Source organism: Erpetoichthys calabaricus, chromosome 18 (assembly GCF_900747795.2).
Source record: "Erpetoichthys calabaricus chromosome 18, fErpCal1.3, whole genome shotgun sequence".
NCBI classification, from domain to species: domain Eukaryota; kingdom Metazoa; phylum Chordata; class Cladistia; order Polypteriformes; family Polypteridae; genus Erpetoichthys; species Erpetoichthys calabaricus.
In genome coordinates, this window is record NC_041411.2 from 7,172,990 (window position 1) to 7,192,419 (window position 19,430).

The 19,430-nt window shown below is 41.1% G+C and overlaps 1 protein-coding gene across 3 annotated transcripts in view; it reads left to right on the plus strand.

Moving 5' to 3' along the window:
• LOC114669201 (breakpoint cluster region protein-like) overlaps positions 1-19,430 on the plus strand; it is a 407,369-nt gene that overhangs the window by 154,915 nt on the left and 233,024 nt on the right. The window contains exons 3-4 of one of the 3 annotated variants that reach the window (XM_028825379.2): positions 9,689-9,793; positions 10,976-11,161. The exons of the other annotated variants lie outside the window; for them this stretch is intronic. Coding sequence (XP_028681212.1) covers positions 9,689-9,793; positions 10,976-11,161 — 291 coding nt within the window. The remainder of the gene's footprint in view (positions 1-9,688; positions 9,794-10,975; positions 11,162-19,430) is intronic. 3 annotated transcript variants of the gene reach the window in all.

The window sequence follows — 19,430 nt, forward strand, 5'->3', positions numbered from 1 at the left end:
AACACCAACACTACATACGAAGTATTAAAAAGACCAAATATAGACAAAAAAAATGGCCCTTCTTTTTTCCAGCGATATCATTTTTACTTGGATTATAACCTAAAAAAGGAACTTCACCAAGGTGGACCTACTGGTCTACTGTATATATCTTTATACTAAAACACTGCCATTGTTTTGAATGAAAGGGTGTCACTTTTGTCTGTGATAGGCGCTTTATTAATACATTTTTAATTTAGTTTGCTTAACTTTTACTTTCCTGGGCTGAAATTACCAGCCGGAAAGGTGTAACAGATTGGCCAAATGAAGGATACAACTTGCTCTCAATGAATCAATAAAAACAATTTCCATCTCTGCATTCTCAAGAGTGTTTAAAGTGATGATAAGGTCTTGTCACTTGTGTTTCTTGACTAGAAAATGGGCAATGCTTTGGGTAGTGGTTGGCAGTAAAGGTGCGGTGATATTGAACTCGCAGGGAAGAACAAGAATCAGAAAAGGGCTAATGTAACTGGAAATGCTTGCTTCTAGATCATAATACCGCCAGTACTTAGCTAGATATAAGGTTAAAGAAGTTAGCTGCCTTCACACTTCTGTTTAGTTTGCTGGGTAGACTTCCAAATTCAGGGAGCATTGCATAAAGCACTTGCAAAACCTGGTAGTGGTTATTCATAAGTGAGCAAAGCAATAAAAGAACACAAAGTGTTTTGTTCTTTCAAATTAGTTATCACAACATGTACCATCACATGCCAAAAACGGCCTCCAAGCCTGCAGTACTTGGCCTTTGTAGTGTTACATTTTTGTGTGTGGTGTTTTCCTTTGCCATTGTCATCATTTTAAAAGACAAGATAAAGACGAACCTCTGGTGTCTGATCTTGAGCAATAACATTCATCCAGTATGGTGTACTTTGGCTTCTGTCTATTTCCCGTGAGTGCAATTTAATTGAATGATGCAAATTATGTTTTCTCTGCAAGTCAGAGTTTTGCTGAACAAGAGTGATATTCTCCACATGGTGCTGCCTACTCAATTGCTGGATGAGAATCCAACAGTCATTAGTTGGAGATCCTGAAGCAACATATTTTATCAACAAGACAGGAGATTCCTGTGAAACACACTCATAACTGACTTAAGTTGAATAACCCATTTAATGCAGAATCCTGGTTTCCTACAAATTTGTGTTTAAATGCGCAAGATACCCCGAGGCTATTAAACTGTGCGAAAAGGAGTTAAACATCATTATTGGCCACCATTAATTTGACAATAAGCATGATGCCTGTCATCATTTTCTTGTGTTTTATAAATATGTTTAGTCAAATTTACACTTTATTTGTAGGTTTCTGTTACTGGATTGCACGTAGTACACTCTTTCATGTGTGTGTGAGCCCTGCAAAGGACCTGATACATGTGCGTCTTGTCTTACACCCAGTGCTGCTAGAATAATAATAACAGGTATTTTGACTTCAACTGTGTTAAGTAAGCGTGAGTACATAACTCCTACTTTGGCTTCACTTCATTGGCTCCTTGTCAATACTAGAATTGATTTTAAAATTTTATTGCAAACTTTTAAATATTTAAATGATCTGGCCCTGGCTTATCTGTCTGACCTCCTTGTCTCTTATGCCACTTCTCGATCCCCCTGATCATCTGACCAGTTGCTACCGGCCTTCAAGGCGAAAGATATGGCGTGATCATGCTTTTTGCGGTGACTGCTAGTCGGATCTGGAACAGTCTACCACTTTAGATACCGTAAGAACAGCTCCAACCCTGTCCATTTTTAAATCTTTACTGTAAACACATTTTTCTCCCTGGCTTTTAGTCGTTCATGATATGATTTTATGTGCTGCTAATTGTTATTTGTCAATTGTTTATTGTTTTTATTTACCGTATATACTCGAATATAAGCCAAGTTTTTCAGCAGCCAAAATGTGCTGAAAAACGTCACCCTCGGCTTATATTCGAGTCAGGTCCCGCTGCCCCGCCAACCCGACAGAAAGCTCGAGAGAGAGAGACACACACACACACATGAGCGAGAGAGATGTCATACTGTTTTTGTTGACCCTCTTCTCCACTTACAGAGCTAGTTTACTGTTTTTCTTTGAAATAAATACTCAATAACATTTAACCTACTCATGCCTCAATTAATGTACGGTAATTTTATTGGTATTTATTTTGATTATTGAAACTTACCAGTAGCTGCTGCATTTCCCACCCTAGGCTTATACTCATGTCAATAAGTTTTTCCAGTTTTTGTAGGTAAAATTAGGTACCTCAGCTTATATTCGGGTCGACTTATACTCAAGTATATTTGGTACTTCTTATTAATTTGTATTTATCAATCTTTGATTTTATATATCTATTTTCATGTACCACACTTTGGAAACCACTTCTTTAGCCTTCAGTGTGCTCTATAAATAAATTTTGACTTGAATAAGATGAGCATCATGTTACTTGTTACTTTAAAAAGTAATTCGACTGTATAATGCACATTACTTTGAACAAGTTACTGTACTATTCTTGACATTGTTTTTCTGAGTTTAGCACTGGTCACTCATCTCATCAGCACAAATTAAGCAATTTCTAGAATATTGAGACAGATTATTTCTTTTAGGAGATGGAATAATTGCAATTGCCTGAACATTTGCCTCTGGAAATTTACTTTGTGGACACTTCTCTCCCCATGGCTGCTGAAAGCGTGTGAGAAGCCAATACATGCGCAGACTTCAAAATCCTTAACAGTAACCCAGTTAAGGATTTTCATGGCCACATAATCAGATTATTAGTGGATAAATCTACCTCTGTTAACCAGGTTTCTCTGAGGCCAATAACCGGAGAAACCAAGTTTCTGTGAATAATTGAGGTGCATGTGAACACACCTAATGGTACTGCATTCTAGGATTCCTGCATTGCCCATGGTTACTCAGGTGACTTTCTGTTGAAGGTTCCATCCATACCAAACATGTCTACCCCAAGTATCTGCACACTAAAAGTAAGCAGAGGAATATATTCACACTTTGTGCTTGTATAAGTGGTAATTAATTCATCCTCTGTGGTGCGTACTTTCACAGAGTAGCTTAAACCAAGGAGAGTTGTCAAAGGGCTGGGGTTAGGTGGTAGCAGTTAGAGTTAGTGGTTACATGTTAAGTTGGCATCCTCACCGTGCTGTTATAACTAAGTCAGTGGGACCTGTCAGGCTGATTTGTTGTTCAGCTAATTAATTTTCTAACATGTTCCTTAAAATTATGGAACCATAAAGCAAAAAAGTCCAAAATAAGAGTGACCACAGGGCAGGTTTGTGCAGCAGAGTTTACTCTGTCCAGCCAGAAGAAGCTAGAAACAGCTGTAAGTTTGAGGATCGCACTTCTCATATTCTCAAGGGAGACCTTGTTCTGCACTCACCTTTTTCAGTTCCACTTTTGAGTCTCTTACAGAAGAACGTAAGGAATGTTATTAGTCAAACTGTTATGGTCATACATTAAATTTAGACCTTTCAAGGCCCGTTTGTGTAGCTGCTGTACTGTCACAAGAAAGTGGATAAGGAAAATAATTCAATTAATTTAATAATGTTGGGGGAGCGAAAGGCATGTGGGTACTCTGTAGTTAGTGAAATCGTCTGCATCCTTCCATGGGACAATGGATCTCACAGCATTCCAACAAAATACAGTATCTCACAAAAGAGAGTTCCTTCTCCTCAGAGAGTTCTTTGCCATGAGGTGCCATGTTGAACTTCCAGTGACCAGTATGAGAGAGTGTGAGAGCGATAACACCAAATTTAACACACCTGAGACCTTGTAACCCTAACGAGTCACATGACACCGGGGAGGGAAAATGGCGAATTGGGCACACTTTGGACATTTTTCACTTAGGGGTGTACTCACTTTTGTTGCCAGTGGTTTAGACATTAATGGCTGTGTGTTGAGTTATTTTGAGGGGACAGCACATTTACACTGTTATACAAGCTGTACACGGACTACTTTACATTGGAGCAAAGTGTCATATCTTCAGTGTTGTCCCATGAAAAGGTATAATAAAACATTTACAAAAATCTGAGGGGTATACTCACTTTTGTGAGATACTGTATTTATTATTACAGTTTTTTGTACTGAACGTCTCCGTCAGCCTGTAGCCCCAGCAGCCATCTTAATTGCTTTTTGAAAGGTGTCTACAAGCTCCTGAAGGACTGCTTTGATTATGCTGAGGTATGTGAAAGTGGGTTGGAGGGAAGGAAGTGATTAGAAACAGAACAAAAATGAACAAGTTGATAAAATTCATACTGAACCTCTGATGGTCCACTTGGTGCTGTTCAAGTGTATCAACCCACTTCACATTGGCCTTATGCTGCTTAGAGGGCCTTGTAGTTTACAGCTGCAAACAAAATGGCAACTATTTTAATGTAGTCTCCATTCATTGTCTCTCTTTAAAAAGACAGAACATTTTGAGCGCTTCAGCATGTACTGCAAGCAGCACCTTTACATCTGTTTATTTAGCGTGCGCTTTTATCTAAAGCAACATAATAGTGTATAGTGACAGGTGAAATGATTCTGTCTGTCTTGCATGGGTTGGCGAGGATTAAAAAGACAACCTTGTGGTTTACAGCACAAATCCTAATCCACTAGGGTGCCTCAAAGCCTGACATAACATTTACAAATTAGATTTCTCTTTTCATATCCCAAGTGATCCTCAAACCTCAAAGTGCAGAGCACAGCTGTTTCCATATGGTTACAGTGTCAGCACCTGCCGGTTAGCCCACTCACTTAGGCCAAGTGTGTCATTGCAGAGAATCAATCGGTCGCGTTTTTATTTAGTGCCTTTCCTTGAGCACCATTCCAAGGCGCTGTTCAGCTATATTTCATTGTGTTTTTTCCTTCACCTTTCTACAATATTCACACTGCCAGGATAAGTGACTAACTCAAGATTTATACTGGGAGTTAGTGGCTTGGATGGAGCCTGCAGCTTTATCGTTTCCATATTGCTCCTTTCATAGTGAACAGCATGCCCCCAGTCTTTGCAGGTGAAGTTCAGTTCCATTTTTCTTCATATTAACATGGTTTGGTTCAGTAGAAGCTTCAGCCAGTGTTGTACAGTGCTGAGCCGTAGCCACTGGAGTGCTAAATGATGTTCAGGATCATGTGGGTAAATTAACGTCGTTGGGGAGGTTGCAGAAGACTGCAGGTTGTTATTCCTCCGGACCTGTTCTTTTACACTTCACTCTCAAAATACGAAGGAAGCCAGTGTTAGAAGGATGTATCGTTATAGTTAGGAATTTAGGGGGACAAACACTTTAAAATGTAAATGGTGTGAAGTGAGTGTGAGTTGATTTTAAAACTGGTAACATATTAAGCATGTGGGTGGAGTAAAGAACACAGTGGAGGGTGGCATTTTCTCTTTGTGTATAATACTACATTTTATTTATATAGCGCCTTTCCCATGCTCAAGGCACTTCACAGAGTTTAAGAAAGAACGGCAGGGTATACAGTATATAGCATTGTACTAAACCAGAGATATAAATAAAGAAGATTAACTCTTTCAGGGCTGATGTCGACTTTTGTCAAAATTCAGGAGTAGAGGACGGTAATCAGCTATAAACTGCAACTAAACTCACCTTTACATTTTAGTTTGACTCTCTTTGCTAGAAGGAAAGTTACATAGCTTTGTTGATTTAACCTCGATTCCCTACATGTGCATGAGTAACGAAGAGCAAACAACCTCTAAAATGGCACCGATATCTGGTGAGAGACCAAAGCGAATGTGCGAAGCAAAATAATACATAATTTCATTGAATAGGATTCTGACTCGTCAGACTCCGATTTTTGATGCAAGTGATCTGGAGATGGAAATCAAAAACGAAAGTGAGGTACCAGCATCATTGGATTGATCCCCAGCTGATCGTGGTGCTGAACACTTTCGTGTAGCTGATATCACCTACAGCAGCGTTTGCCTGGGTGGACCACCACTTACAATGACAGGAGGTACAAACCATATTGCGTCACACTGCAACCACCACCGCCACCCACCTGCTGTGTGAAGACAGCCAGGCAGCTGGCCCACCGTGCATTCCTGCTGACCATCGAGGTGCCCCCATGCAGTCACTGCCGCAAGAGATGCCGAACATGCGCCAACAGCAGCCACAGCACATAGCAACAGACGTTTTATGTTGACTTATGTGCGAAACCATTGCTTTGTGCGCTTTTCAGAAAACTTGATTTTTTTGGAAAAAATATTCAGCCCTCAAAGAGTTAAGATAGTAATTTCAGAGAACAGCCTAACAGACAGCATCATTGATGGTCTCACACACACACACACACACACAGGTCACATGAGCATCTTGACAGAGAGGTAAACTGAGAGAAGGGTAATAAAGTCAAGTAGAGCTAACAGCCTTCCTGAACAGATGAGTTTTGAGTTGTTTTTTAAAAGAATTCATGGAGTCAGCTGACTTGATTAATTTCGGTAGGTCATTCCAGAGTCTGGGCGCTATACTGCTGAAGGCACTGCGGTCACCCATGGAGTGTAGATTAGTGTGGGGCACAACAAGATTACCAGAATCAGAGGACCTTAGTGGGCGGACAGGCATGGAGATGGAGAAGGTCACTGATTATATGACAATTATTATTGTTAATTAATTATGAATTTGGCTTTTTCATTTTTGTGTATGGAGTAAGAGGCATATACTGGGGTAGTAATGGTGTTAATTTATTATATAATGTGTCACAAAAGTCATAATGAGACATATCAAGGTTTGGTGCAGCCACCCGTATAATTTGGTATCCTGGCTGCAAAGTTGTAAAATGAGATACAGCACTGATGTGCACAAAACCAAGTTCAAAACTGAACTGAGGGAATAGGGAAAAGGTGCAGGCTTTTAAAGGGGAAGACAGGAAGTGAGATCATATGGGTCAGGCTCATGAAGGTCTTCAGTCATTGGTTCCAGCCCGGACGTGACATCACAGGGCCAGCAAGGTCTCCTTTCATAGGCTCGGTCCTGGAAGTGACGTCAAGAGAGCCAGGTGAAATCTCCCGTGCTTGGTCTACAGGAAAAGGAGAAAAAGAGTCAGTGCACTCTGCCACATCCTGGTATGACTCGGAACTGCCCTCACTCTCAAGCCCTTTAGCTACCTCCCATGCGCACGTGTGTGACAACTGTATGTGGTGATAAGGTATGTGGTTCAGTGAAATTTAGCTGAAGAAAGGGGAAAAATGTTTCTGTATACACTACCGGTCAAAAGGTGTAGGACAGTTGTTATGGAAATGCACAGAGTGTAATGTTTTAATGTTTGATGAAATCAACAATAGCAAATAAAAAAAATAAGTCAAAGAATCATTAAGTGTACAGAATGCATTCAAATACTTGATTCATCAAAGTTGCCTGCACCTTTTGCTGATATAACAGCCAAACACCCTGTAGTCACCCTTTTGATTCAGAATGCTAGTCACTCTGGGCAAGTCACCAACTCTTCCTCCAGCAGACCATCATACTTCCTCCTCCATGTTTGACAACTGGTGTAACACTCTGAGGAGCCATCCTGTCTCCAGCTTGACGGTGAAGATTTCAAATTTTGATTTGTTGGTCCAGAAGACTTTTTTTTTACAGTCTGCAGTAGTCCATAGCTGGTATTTCAAGGCCCTAATGTGTCCATTAAGGAATGGCTTTCATTCTGCCACACACCATGTCAAACCTGCAGCACCAAGTCTCCTCGTCACAGTAGAACCTGACACTAGCTTTACTCGCCCAGCACTGTTAAGCTGTGCTTGAAGCTGTTGTGCTGTTGAAGCTGAAGGCGCCTGTGATCATGCAAACTGGTGACCCTCAAACATTTGCCTTCTGATTGGCTTGTAACTTTGGCTCTGTCAGATCTTTTCCTATCAGAGTTTCTTCCAGTTTCCGTTTGCCTTTGGATTGGATGGATGGATGGATGGATGGATGGATGGATGGATACTTTATTAATCCCAAGGGGAAATTCACATATTCCAGCAGCAGCATACTGATAAAGAAAATATTAAATTAAACAGTGATAAAAATGCAGGTATAACAGACAATAACTTTGTATAATGTTAACGTTTACCCACCCCGGGTGGAATTGAAGAGTCACATAGTATGGGGGAGGAACGATCTCAGTCTGTCAGTGGAGCAGGATGGTGACAGCAGTCTGTCGCTGAAGCTGCTCCTCTGTCTGGAGATGATCCTGTTCAGTGGATGCAGTGGATTCTCCATGATTGTCAGGAGCCTGCTCAGCGCCCGTCGCTCTGCCACCGATGTCGAATTGTCCAGCTCCGTGCCTACAATAGAGCCTGCCTTCCTCACCAGTTTGTCCAGGCGTGAGGCGTCCCTCTTCTTTATGCTGCCTCCCCAGCACACCATCGCGTAGAAGAGGGCGCTCGCCACAACCGTCTGATAGAACATCTGCAGCATCTTATTGCAGATGTTGAAGGACGCCAGCCTTCTAAGAAAGTATAGTCAGCTCTGTCATTTCTTACACAGAGCATCAGTATTGGCAGTCCAGTCCAGTTTATCATCCAGCTGCACTCCCAGGTATTTATAGGTCTGCACTCTCTGCACACAGTCACCTCTGATGATCACGGGGTGTGTGAGGGGCCTGGTTCCCCTAAAATCCACCACCATCTCCTTGGTTTTGCTGGTGTTCAGTTGTAGGTGGTTTGAGTTGCACCATTTAACAAAGTCCTTGATCAGTTTTGAAACTTTTTTTTAAAAAGTGTACTTTTGTAGGAGACCAATGTACTTAATGACACTTTAATTTTTAATTTTTTTTTTTTTTTCAATTTCTATAATGCGAGAGTCCAAAAAATAGAACTTGGGGGCTCAATAACAACCTGTTTAGCCTATAGAGCTTCTCAGGTATAGAGGCTGTATTGAGTGGTTCACTGTCAGTCGCTCCTTCCTGGGACATCTGTATTCATAGGGTTTGATGGAGCATTGTGGGCGAAGCTTATTTGCCTTCACTGGATATTTTCTTGGTACTGCACAGAGAAAAATGAGACAATGTCCCAGCTTGCCCCGGGGTGGTACTGCAAGCATCAGCCAAATCTAAAAGAGGAACCTCAAGACGCATATGCATGATAGTATGTATTGCTTTTTCAGCATCTTGCTGTGGTAGAAAAGATCAAACTTGTGTGATGTTTATTAAGTGATTGAACGCAGCCTTAGTAATATTCTCGATATGTGATTTGACCTTTAGCTCTGAATTTAAAATGACGCCAATATTCTGTACCTCTGGCTTTGTACAGCATGATGGCCTAGTTTGTTTCTGAAGTCCTCACTTTTTTGTTTTGCTTCCAATAAATTAAATTTCTGTTTTCTTCTTGTTAAGTTTAAGAAGATATTACTACCAAAGAAATACATTTGGCATTGTGCAGCCTTAAATCAGAGTGCACTTAGTAGCATGACAACCATGGAATAAAATGTTTTTAAGTGTACTCAGATGCTGCCTTCCATTTGTGAAGATTCACATTCTGTTATGTTGGAAGCTAAAATCATCAGTGTGCCACACAAAGGCAGCTGCTGGTTTTGTTATGTAATTACCAGCAGTGGGCAGCAGTCAATGAAAACATAAGCAATGAGAAAAATAAGGAATGTTTTGAGTTTTGCCCCTTGGCTTAGTGATAAGTGCTTCATCGCCATTTTTCCTTTCCTGTGATCACTAGGCAGTAAGGATTTGTGTTTTTCTTGTTTACTTGCAGAGTGAACCTGACTTGGAGAAGGGGCTGGAGATGCGAAAATGGGTCCTGTCTGGCATTCTGGCCACTGAAGAAACCTACCTTGGTCACTTGGAGGCACTGTTGTTGGTAAGTGTTTGTTATTTTGTTTTTTCTCTGCAGTGTCCATTGAGTTGTGGTTGAATTCAGACCTTGCATATGAGAGAGAGAGAGAGAGAGAGAGAGAGGAGAGAGAGAGAGAGAGAGAGAGAGAGAGAGAGAGAGAGAGAGAGAGAGAGAGAGAGAGAGAGAGAGAGAGAGAGAGAGAGAGAGAGAGAGAGAGAGAGAGAGAGAGAGAGAGAGAGAGAGAGAGAGAGAGAGAGAGAGAGAGAGAGAGAGAGAGAGAGAGAGAGGAGAGGAGAGAGAGAGAGAGAGAGAGAGAGAGAGACTCTTTATTAATCCCAAGGGGGACGTAATGGAAATCATTAATTAATTAATGAAATCATGAAATCATGGACCTATTCAATGGTCGGTATTTTTATCCACTTCAGCTGGTAGTGTATCGTGGGACCTTACTTTGTAGATAGTCTTCATTTGCCTAATTTTCCAATAGAATAGAATTTTGATTTATGAATGAGCAGTGGGCCCCGTGACCCAGTAGTTAGGATATACCGGGTTGGATAATGGATGGATGGAATGAGCAGTGGGCCCATGTAGTGATATTTTTTCTTTTTCCCCTTAGCCATTGCTGTGTTCCACATACATGTTTTATTTAATAAATATTTACTGATCTATACAGCCCTACCGGCCTTAGGCTATATGCTATATGTCAAACAAAGTTGCCATTCTGGTGGCACAGGCTAGGTGTTATATACCTTGTAGAGTTCCGTCACTAGTTTTGACTTCACCTTAAGGGTCCGAACTGTGAAGAGCTTAGTGCCACATAAAGGGGTGCAGTCATTTTGTCAGAGACACAACCACTGACACTTCATCTATCATTCTTTATATATCTGTTTGTTGCTGGAATGTGATTTTCTGCCAAATTTGCTCTTCTTCTTATTCATGAATGCACTTCAGGCATAGTAGTTCTATGTTAAATGTTAATTGCCTGAGACTTGGGCCTCATTGATTGGAATGGCTTTTTTTGTGTTACGGTTTTCATCCGTCTTCCTTTGAGGTTGGGCTTCCCTTGTTAACTTGTGTGTCTGAAGGAGTCTTCCAGTTTCACTCATTCAGATTTCAGCAGCTCCAGTAGTTGTTCCTATTGTTTATTCTGTACCCAGCATGTTCTTGATGTTCAAAAAAAAAAAACCTTTTGATTATCCTTTTTAGCCCATGAAACCTTTGAAAGCTGCAGCTACCACCTCTCAGCCTGTATTGACCATCCAGCAGATTGAGACGATCTTTTTCAAAGTGCCTGAACTCTACGAGATCCACAAGGAGTTTTACGATGGCCTTCTTCCCAGAGTGCAACAGTGGAGTCATCACCAGCGTGTTGGTGACCTCTTCCAAAAGTTGGTAAGACAGTTTGTAGTCAAATCATTTCTATCTGTAATTGCGTTTCCATCTTTCAGTTCATTTTACAGCTTGAAAATATTGAATGTTTTCTGGGTTCCTGGGCTGCCCTGTAAAATGCATGATTAGATAATGGTGACCAAAAAGCTGAGGTTTTTATTTTATTTTTTTTTTGTGAATGCTCAATTATTTAGTGAATCATTATCAAGCATAGCAAATTAAGTAATAAACTGTGTACTTTGATACTGAAACCATTAAGATTTTCACTTGGTATCCCATTTATTTGACACGTGTTGATGTCAGTAGCTGGCTGTTCCGATTTCCAGCTTAAATCTGTAAAGCTCATGGACACTCTGAACAGGTTCAGTAGTAGTTATGTCTCCAAACAATGGAATGGCAAGACTTGTAATTGAATTTAAGTCGTTGATGATATTGTTGAATGTTGATGGTGCCAGATAATCATGTTTCCAATTGTCTTCATTATATTTTCTTTTGCTGAAGTCTCTACAGTACTCAGGAAATGGGATGAATAACGAAGTGTATAGCCGTTCTTTTACTAAGAGGTCAGAAGGTACTGACCAAACTCATTCAAGGCAGCAGAAAGACCACAAATATTCAAATATTGTTGTGCAGAATGGCATGACAAGTACAATTTAGGGTCAGAATTCAGTATAACCACCAAGAGTCCATCCGATTTTATGTCAACAACATGACAGTGTAATGGTGTAGAAATTAGTACATTTGAATGCCATAGGGTATTAAAGATGTACTCCTGGCAATGTGCATCCTTTTATTGCCACTGGCAGTCCTTTTTCAAATGATTAAAGTGCTGTGTCACAAAGCACGCAACTTTTCAAGGTGGTTCCACAGATACGACAAAGACTTCAGTTTACTTCTAAAGCTTCACATTCTTCAGATCTCGGGCCTACTGGGGTGATCTGGAGTGGGAAGTTCACAGCTTAAATTTTTTGGTTGAAAAATTTGAAAGAACTGTGTGGTGTTACTGAGCAACCATGAATTGTAATTCCTAGCGAGTGTTTTCAGCTTCTTTGTTAGATCCACGCCTTGAAGACTTTTGTCTATTTTGTATGCAATAGGAGGAACAAGACTTAATAAAGTGGCCGCTGTCATTTATGTGACTGTCTGGCTGTCCTGAATCTTAAAACACACTTTGAAATATGGCCACCACACTTCGTACACTGTGACAATCACAGTAAGGTGGCATGCTTCTTGATGTCTTGAAGTTCATAACTTTTTGCTGAGTTTCCATCTGTAATTCAAACACGTGATGTTAGAGTGATATGAGAAGCTGTAACTAGCCTAATTTGTATGCGTGAGAATACCCTGTGATGAACTCTTGTCCAGTCCAAGATTATTTCTTGTTGTGCTTGTATTTGTGATGGCTCACTTCAACCCGGTACTGGGAACAAAACTCTCAGTGTTTTGTGGGAAACATGAAGTTGTTTTGAAAAAGGATATAATTCTTAAGTGACATGGCTTGCTTGTATACCAATTTTTGTTTCCCTCAAAATTTCCACAGATATATTCCCTGAACCAGAGATGCTTCTTGCACATTTTCTTCTCTGGCCACTCATTCCTCATTAGTTGGGTCTGCCGGCTCACCTCCTCTCTGTTGGAAGCTTCATTTAATTACTATTTTGTGCAACAAGTTTAAATTGACAAGTTGAATGATGTTTCATGCTTGAGGTTTTCTACGGACATTAGCGCAGCTCATGGATCATTTTGATTCTACGCTTGTTCATTCAGCTTGTTACGTAACATTCTTGAGTCCCACAGTTTTCTTGTGATCTTTTATTTTCCCTCACAACTCAGTTGAACAAGTTGGCTATCAATTCTTCAATCAAACTTAGTTTCCAGGTTAGACTCCATCTTCTGTAAATCTGTGCTGGAGCAGACAAGTTCAGTTAATGAATGGCTAGATGGCCCACAAGTTTCCTGGCATGAAGTCAGAAATCCAGTTGTGGTTTCATACCCATTATGTGTAATGAGTGGAAGGTCATTGCCCAGGAGGAATTTATGAACCCATAGCAGTGCCACCAGTGTTACGCAAACCAGTCATTTTTATTAGAGCAGAATTATAAATTTATGGAGTAAGTGAACAGCACCACAGGAGCTTAGTGGCCTGGCATGTTTTTGAAAGATGGAGCACACAATCTGGCTTGTGAAGTAACCAAATTTGTGTCATCTACTTTCCAGTTTGCTTGCTTCTTTTTTTATTACCCAGTTAATGTAGTTTTGCTTGACAAGGGGATAGGTTCAAGGTGTGCCTTTGGACTGAATGGTAGAATCTCTCCAGATTTTATACTGAGCATTATCTTCTGAGTTTTGTTCTTGGTGCCCTTCTGCACCTCATGATAAATAAATTCAAGTAGAAGCTTACTGCCAACCTTGTGTCAACATTGTAATCTGCGAGTCAGAGTACTAATCTGTTTTCAGGGATCTTTGTGAGTGGCATGGCTAATAATTTAGATTGAGTGCCAGCGAGTAGTATACTTAAAAGGATGTGCCACCCAAACATGAAATTATCTTTACATTTTAATTCCCATGTAGTTTGCAGTGGTGGCCAAAACAAATTCTTAACCACATGTTTTCCTGGCGAGTGGATGTATTGAAGATTCACATCGAACGGGACCCAACAGAGACCGACTCTGGACAACGGGAAGAAATATGCACCCCCAATGCCCCCATTCATTGGTCAAGAGTCCTGTCTTCATTTCAAACACACAGTTATTCTGGGCATGTGCCTTTCCTATTTATCCTTTTTGCAGAGTTTACCAGAAGTATTAGTCGTATTATTTTGCATGTTGTGAGAATACAAGTGGAAAACTGACATGCGAATTGTGCAACCCGAGTTACATGAGAATTTTTTTTCCCTTTTTCCGTGGTCATTTTTTTCACTTTGTTTGTCGTTGTCCAGAGTTGGTCACCCTTGGGGCCTGTTCAGTGTGATTCTAAAACTGCTACCAACTACATAGGGTAAGTAACATATTAAAAATTATCATTTTTAGTGGAGTATTCCTTTAATGGGATTAGGTTGACTATTCTTTACGCTCCTTTGGTTGGTAGCTGGTGTCAGTTCCAAGACAAGCCTTAATTAAGTGGGCTGCATTGTCTAAGGAAGGGTGTACAGCAGGGGTCTCCAACCTTTTTTCCCCTGAGAGCTACGTTTACAAAATGAAAATGGCCGAGAGCTCCTCACGTTTATTCTCATCACTTATTTCAACCCAAACAAACTGAATACGCTCGTTTTGCTTTCACATTTACATTTTGCATTTAGTTCACCTGCAAGTGCATTTTGTACGTTTGTATGTATTTTCTAGTGTATCTCACGCTATTGAATTAAAACATGAATGCTGTTAAAACAAAACGATGCAATTCCAAATCCACAGATATAACTTCTTCATTTGTCATTTTGTCACATGTCACTGTGTCACTTTATTCACAGGTTCAGTTGCATGTGTGATGTGTTTTTGAGTTAGTCAGATGACCGGCACTGAGGTGTATGGTGGAGTGGAGCCCCTCACGTTCACTCATTTTGATGTTCGTCTGTCCGTTGTGTTCTGAACTTTGACTTCATGACGTTCATGTCAGACTCACAGAGGTATGGAGACCCAAACAAAGCAGACATTTTCAGAGCTGCTTGGTGAAGATTCTTCTAGTTATCTGGCTCAACTAAGTTCCAGAAATGCTGTTGAGACTTTAACTGCACATTATTTTGAAGGTTTACTAATATATAATATAGAAAATCCAAAGTCCGCTTTTCACGAGAGAACTACTTCACGGATTTAGATCATTTCTTTTTTTTCTAGAATTTGCTTGAACATTCCGGTTGATTTTGTGACTTCTCTCGTTTCACTATGTATCAGAGTTCCCTTGTGGTGTCCATTTATGTGAGAAACACACTGCAGGCAGAGGGTGGGGGGGCATCAGTTTCAGGACATGTTCCTTAACTCTGCTTAGCTAGCAAACGAGAGAACAATTGAATTTAACTTTGTTTGATATTTAAAATAAAGAGTTTGAGTCTGGATATTCTTTTAAGTGTACGCCACATTGAAAAGAGAGACTGCAGTTCAGGATTGTGGATTGTGATGTGATTTTTTGGAAAGATCACCCACCCCTAATTTGACTAATCAAGTTTTCAAATTTATGTAGGATTCATTAACCCTTTGGCGAGCTACTTAGAAAGGGGTGGTGAGCTACCGGTAGCTCACGAGCAACGTGTTGGAGACCCCTGGTGTAGAGTGACCTGAAGTCCTTCTTTCAAATATTACTCCAGTAGTTAGAGGGTCGGAGTCTCCAACTCTGTGTAGTCTAGAGGTCAGATGGGCTGAATCAATATCATTTTATTGCTGTTATCTACAGATATTAAGTCTGCAGGTGTCACAAAGCCAGCCCTAAAGTCTATGGTAAGCCACAGTTGCTTTCTTGGCATGGACCCTGTAAGAAGATGCTATATAGCGCCCAACCTGACACAGACTGGACACAGGAGGCACGTGTAAAATAAACAAAACTATTTTCCGTCGTCTGTGGGCGCATGTCTCCCCCGTGACCCACAGGCAATACACAGACCCAAGCACACAAGTAACAAAAACACTTTCTCTTTCTCCTTGGCACCACCACTCCTCCCAAGCAACCTTGTCCTCCTCCACCCAACTCTGGCCGCTGAGTGGTGGTCGCTGGCTCCTTTTATAGTTCACCCAGAAGTGCTCCAGGTGCTTGATCACTGAGTTCCGGCTGCACTTCTGGGTGTGAGGAATATGCTGCCCACATGGGCTCAGGAGTCCCAAACTCAGCACCCCAAGGGCCAAGAGGGCTGTACCCAACTTCAATTCCCAGAGAGCCTTGTGGGAAACTGAGGCACCGCTCCAACCCAAGGGGGTGGCCATCTGGCATCCAGGACACTGGATCCACAACATCCACTGTTGCTTCTTTCCTCACAATCTCAATGGATTCTGTAAAAGAGACCACTAGGAGGTTTCCTTCAGGCACAGAAAATTACCTCTTGAATCTGCACAAGCTTCTACCCATGTTCTAGATGTCAACTTTCCTTTTTATCTGAGTCAAACATTCTCCAGCGTGCCACTCACAGGTGCTGTTTAGTTTGTCCTGGTCTTCTTTGCCAAGAAATAAACTTACTAAAGGTGGTCAATTCATTCATTTTCCTTTTCATATTTTGTGAATATACACACAGCACCATTGCAATGGTGGGCTCTGTAACTGCTGAACTGCTACTCCCTTCCAAAACTCCACTCCTGCCACTCTCCCCTGGGCTGTTAATTCAGTTTGGCTGACCCTTAACCTGACCAATACACCGGAGAGTAACTGAATGTAGGTCAGGTTGGGGGGTGGGGACAAGAGTCTCTCAATTAATGGACCTCCCAGAGGGCGGCCCTTCAAGTGTTGAATGTGAAAGTGTTCTGAGGGTCTCTGGCAACCGGGGAGAGGAAATGAGTAAAAAGAGAGATCTGTCTATTGTTATTTAAATTGATTTGTTTTGGTTTGTTTTATGAAATGCAACGGACCGGTGTTGTGTGAACAACAATAATAATAATATAAAATAAAGACTGTATGGCTGATGGCTTTGTCGAGTAATTCTGAAAAGTATTCAACCTTGTAAGGCACTTTACAGAGTCAAACAATCTGAAAATTTTACTCGGTTCAGTACCTTATAATCCTGCTCATTTTTAAGAGTGCTATCAAATTTCCAACAGTACCAACAAGTCTTTGGCAGCATTTTATTTTGTGAAGCAGCAGCTCAGTTATGCAGACAAAGCCAAACTTGTATAAGTGTAGACAACAGCTGATAACCTCGGAGTAAGCAAGATTATGGCTGATCAGAAACATGCAGCCTCGAATCGAAGGGCTCTTTCAAGAAGACACTGCTAATTAAATGCTGGCCTATGACACTCTGCTTTCTTATATGGCTCTTCTCTACCCCACCCCCAGATCATCTCTGCATGCTGTTTACGTGCTGATTTATTAATCTGTCTTTTTTTGAATGAACACATCCACTTGAGCTACTGTGGTCTCCCTGAGAAAGAAAGACAAAAACAAGAAGACACCCGCAACCCCAGCCCATCCTGCCTGTGATTGATCTCCTTTTTGTCTCTGCTTTCACTTCTTTCTCCAGCATATCTGGTCTGTGTCCAAAAAGGCACACAATACAGACACTGTACATCATTGCCTGCATACTTTTTACTCCCTTTTTACTTCTCAGTAATCTATCTATCTATCTATCTATCTATCTATCTATCTATCTATCTATCTATCTATCTATCTATCTATCTATCTATCTATCTATCTATCTATCTATCTATCTATCATATAGTGCCTTTCATATCTATCTATCTATCTATCTATCTATCTATCTATCTATCTATCTATCTATCTATCTATCTATCTATCTATCTATCTATCTATCTATTATATAGTGCCTTTCATATCTATCTATCTATCTAAAATGTTGCCCTCAGCAGTATTATCTCAGGACAGGCTCTGCCTTTGATCGGGACACATTCTGTCGTCATAACAGCTGTCATCAGTCAGGAATCACTTTTCCGCATCATCTTTGCCAGGATTTGTGATCTGCTATCTGTAGCCCTGTTTTAATGCTGTGTAGGATGCCTTTAAAGAGGAAGACATGACTGATAGGTTAGGATTCGTGCTGTGTCCTCCGGGGGGGCACACGACTTGTGTTGCAGTGAAGTGACCTCTTTTGTTGCACACCGTCTTTTTATTTAATTAAATTCATGCTTGCGTGATTTTTAATGCGAAGGTGAAGCCCTCTGCCAAATGAAGGCAGGAATCGAAGGGCAGGTCAGGAAGATTAACATCAGCCCACGGAGACTGGTCTGAGCCAGTGAGGACTCCCCCCCCCCCCATTTGTCTTGCCTTGTGTCATTTGGGAAGTCAGAGCATGGATTTGGGGTGTCACAGGCTACAGCAGTGGTTGTTGGGTTCATTCATGCAGTTTCCCTATGGCTGCACATTTTGTCCGACTTCAGTGTTAATTAAGCAAGCTGTTTCTTCCCATGCGCTGCTGCCTCGCAGTTAGGAGATCTGGGTTTGCTTCCCGGGTCCTCCCTGCATGGAGTTTGCATATTCTCCCCGTGTCTGCGTGGGTTTCCTCCTACAGTCCAGAGACATGCAGGTTAGGTGCATTGGCGATTCTAAATTGTCCCTGGTGTGTTCTTGGTGTGTGTGCGCGCGCCCTGCGGTGGGCTGGTGCCCTGCCTGGGGTTTGTTTCCTGCCTTGCACCCTGTGTTGGCTGGGATTGGCTCCAGCAGACCTCCGTGACCATGTATTCGGATTCAGCGCGTTGGATAATGGATGGATGGATGTTACTTCCCATTTTTTGTATCCGTCCAGAAATTACAAGCTGTTTATATTAATTAACTCTTCATACCCAATAAATCAGAAATTTAGATGCATTCAAATTCTTTTTTTGCTTTTTACCATTGTGTATTTTTAATTTCAGCTGCCCTACGGCAGGCAGGCAGTATCGTGTGTGTGCTAGGACTGTCATTCCACAGAAAAAGTGAATAAAACAGAAAATCACAGGGTTAAACCTCTAAAGATAAGGGCAAAATATAAATATTTCCTACACTCCAATGCATTCTCCTGAATACAAAATTTGAGGAGAAATAAAAAGGATAACTAATTAAACAGTGACGTCAACTGAAGGGTTAAAATGTTTGACTGATTTGTGAAGCTCGTGAGTCCCACTTGGCTACAGATTGTGTTTTAGTGAAACAAATTTGGATGATTTCACATTATTGAGAAATTCTTTTGTATTATCTATTTTACTATTAATAATAATGATTATTATATTTCTTACATTTATATTGTGTTTTTTCTCACTATTCAAAGCACTCCAGTGAATGGGGAGCCACTTCAGCCTCCACTAATGTGTAGCATCCACCTGGATGATGCGATGGCAGCCATTTTTTGTGCCATTACACTCACCACACATACTATAAGCTGTTAGGTGGTGAAGAGATGAGAGAGAGACAAACTTAGGGAATCTGGGTACACCCTACTCTTTACAAAGGACTCCCAGGGATCTTTAATGACCACAGAGAGTCAGGACCTCAGTTTTACATCTCTTCCAAAGTATGGTGCCATTTTTACAGTACAGGGTCCCTGTCACTGCACTGGGGCATTGGGATCCACACACAGACCCCAGGGTAAGTGCCCCCTGCTGGCCTCACCAGCAGCAGCCCAAGCTTTTTCCTTGTCGGTCTCCCATCC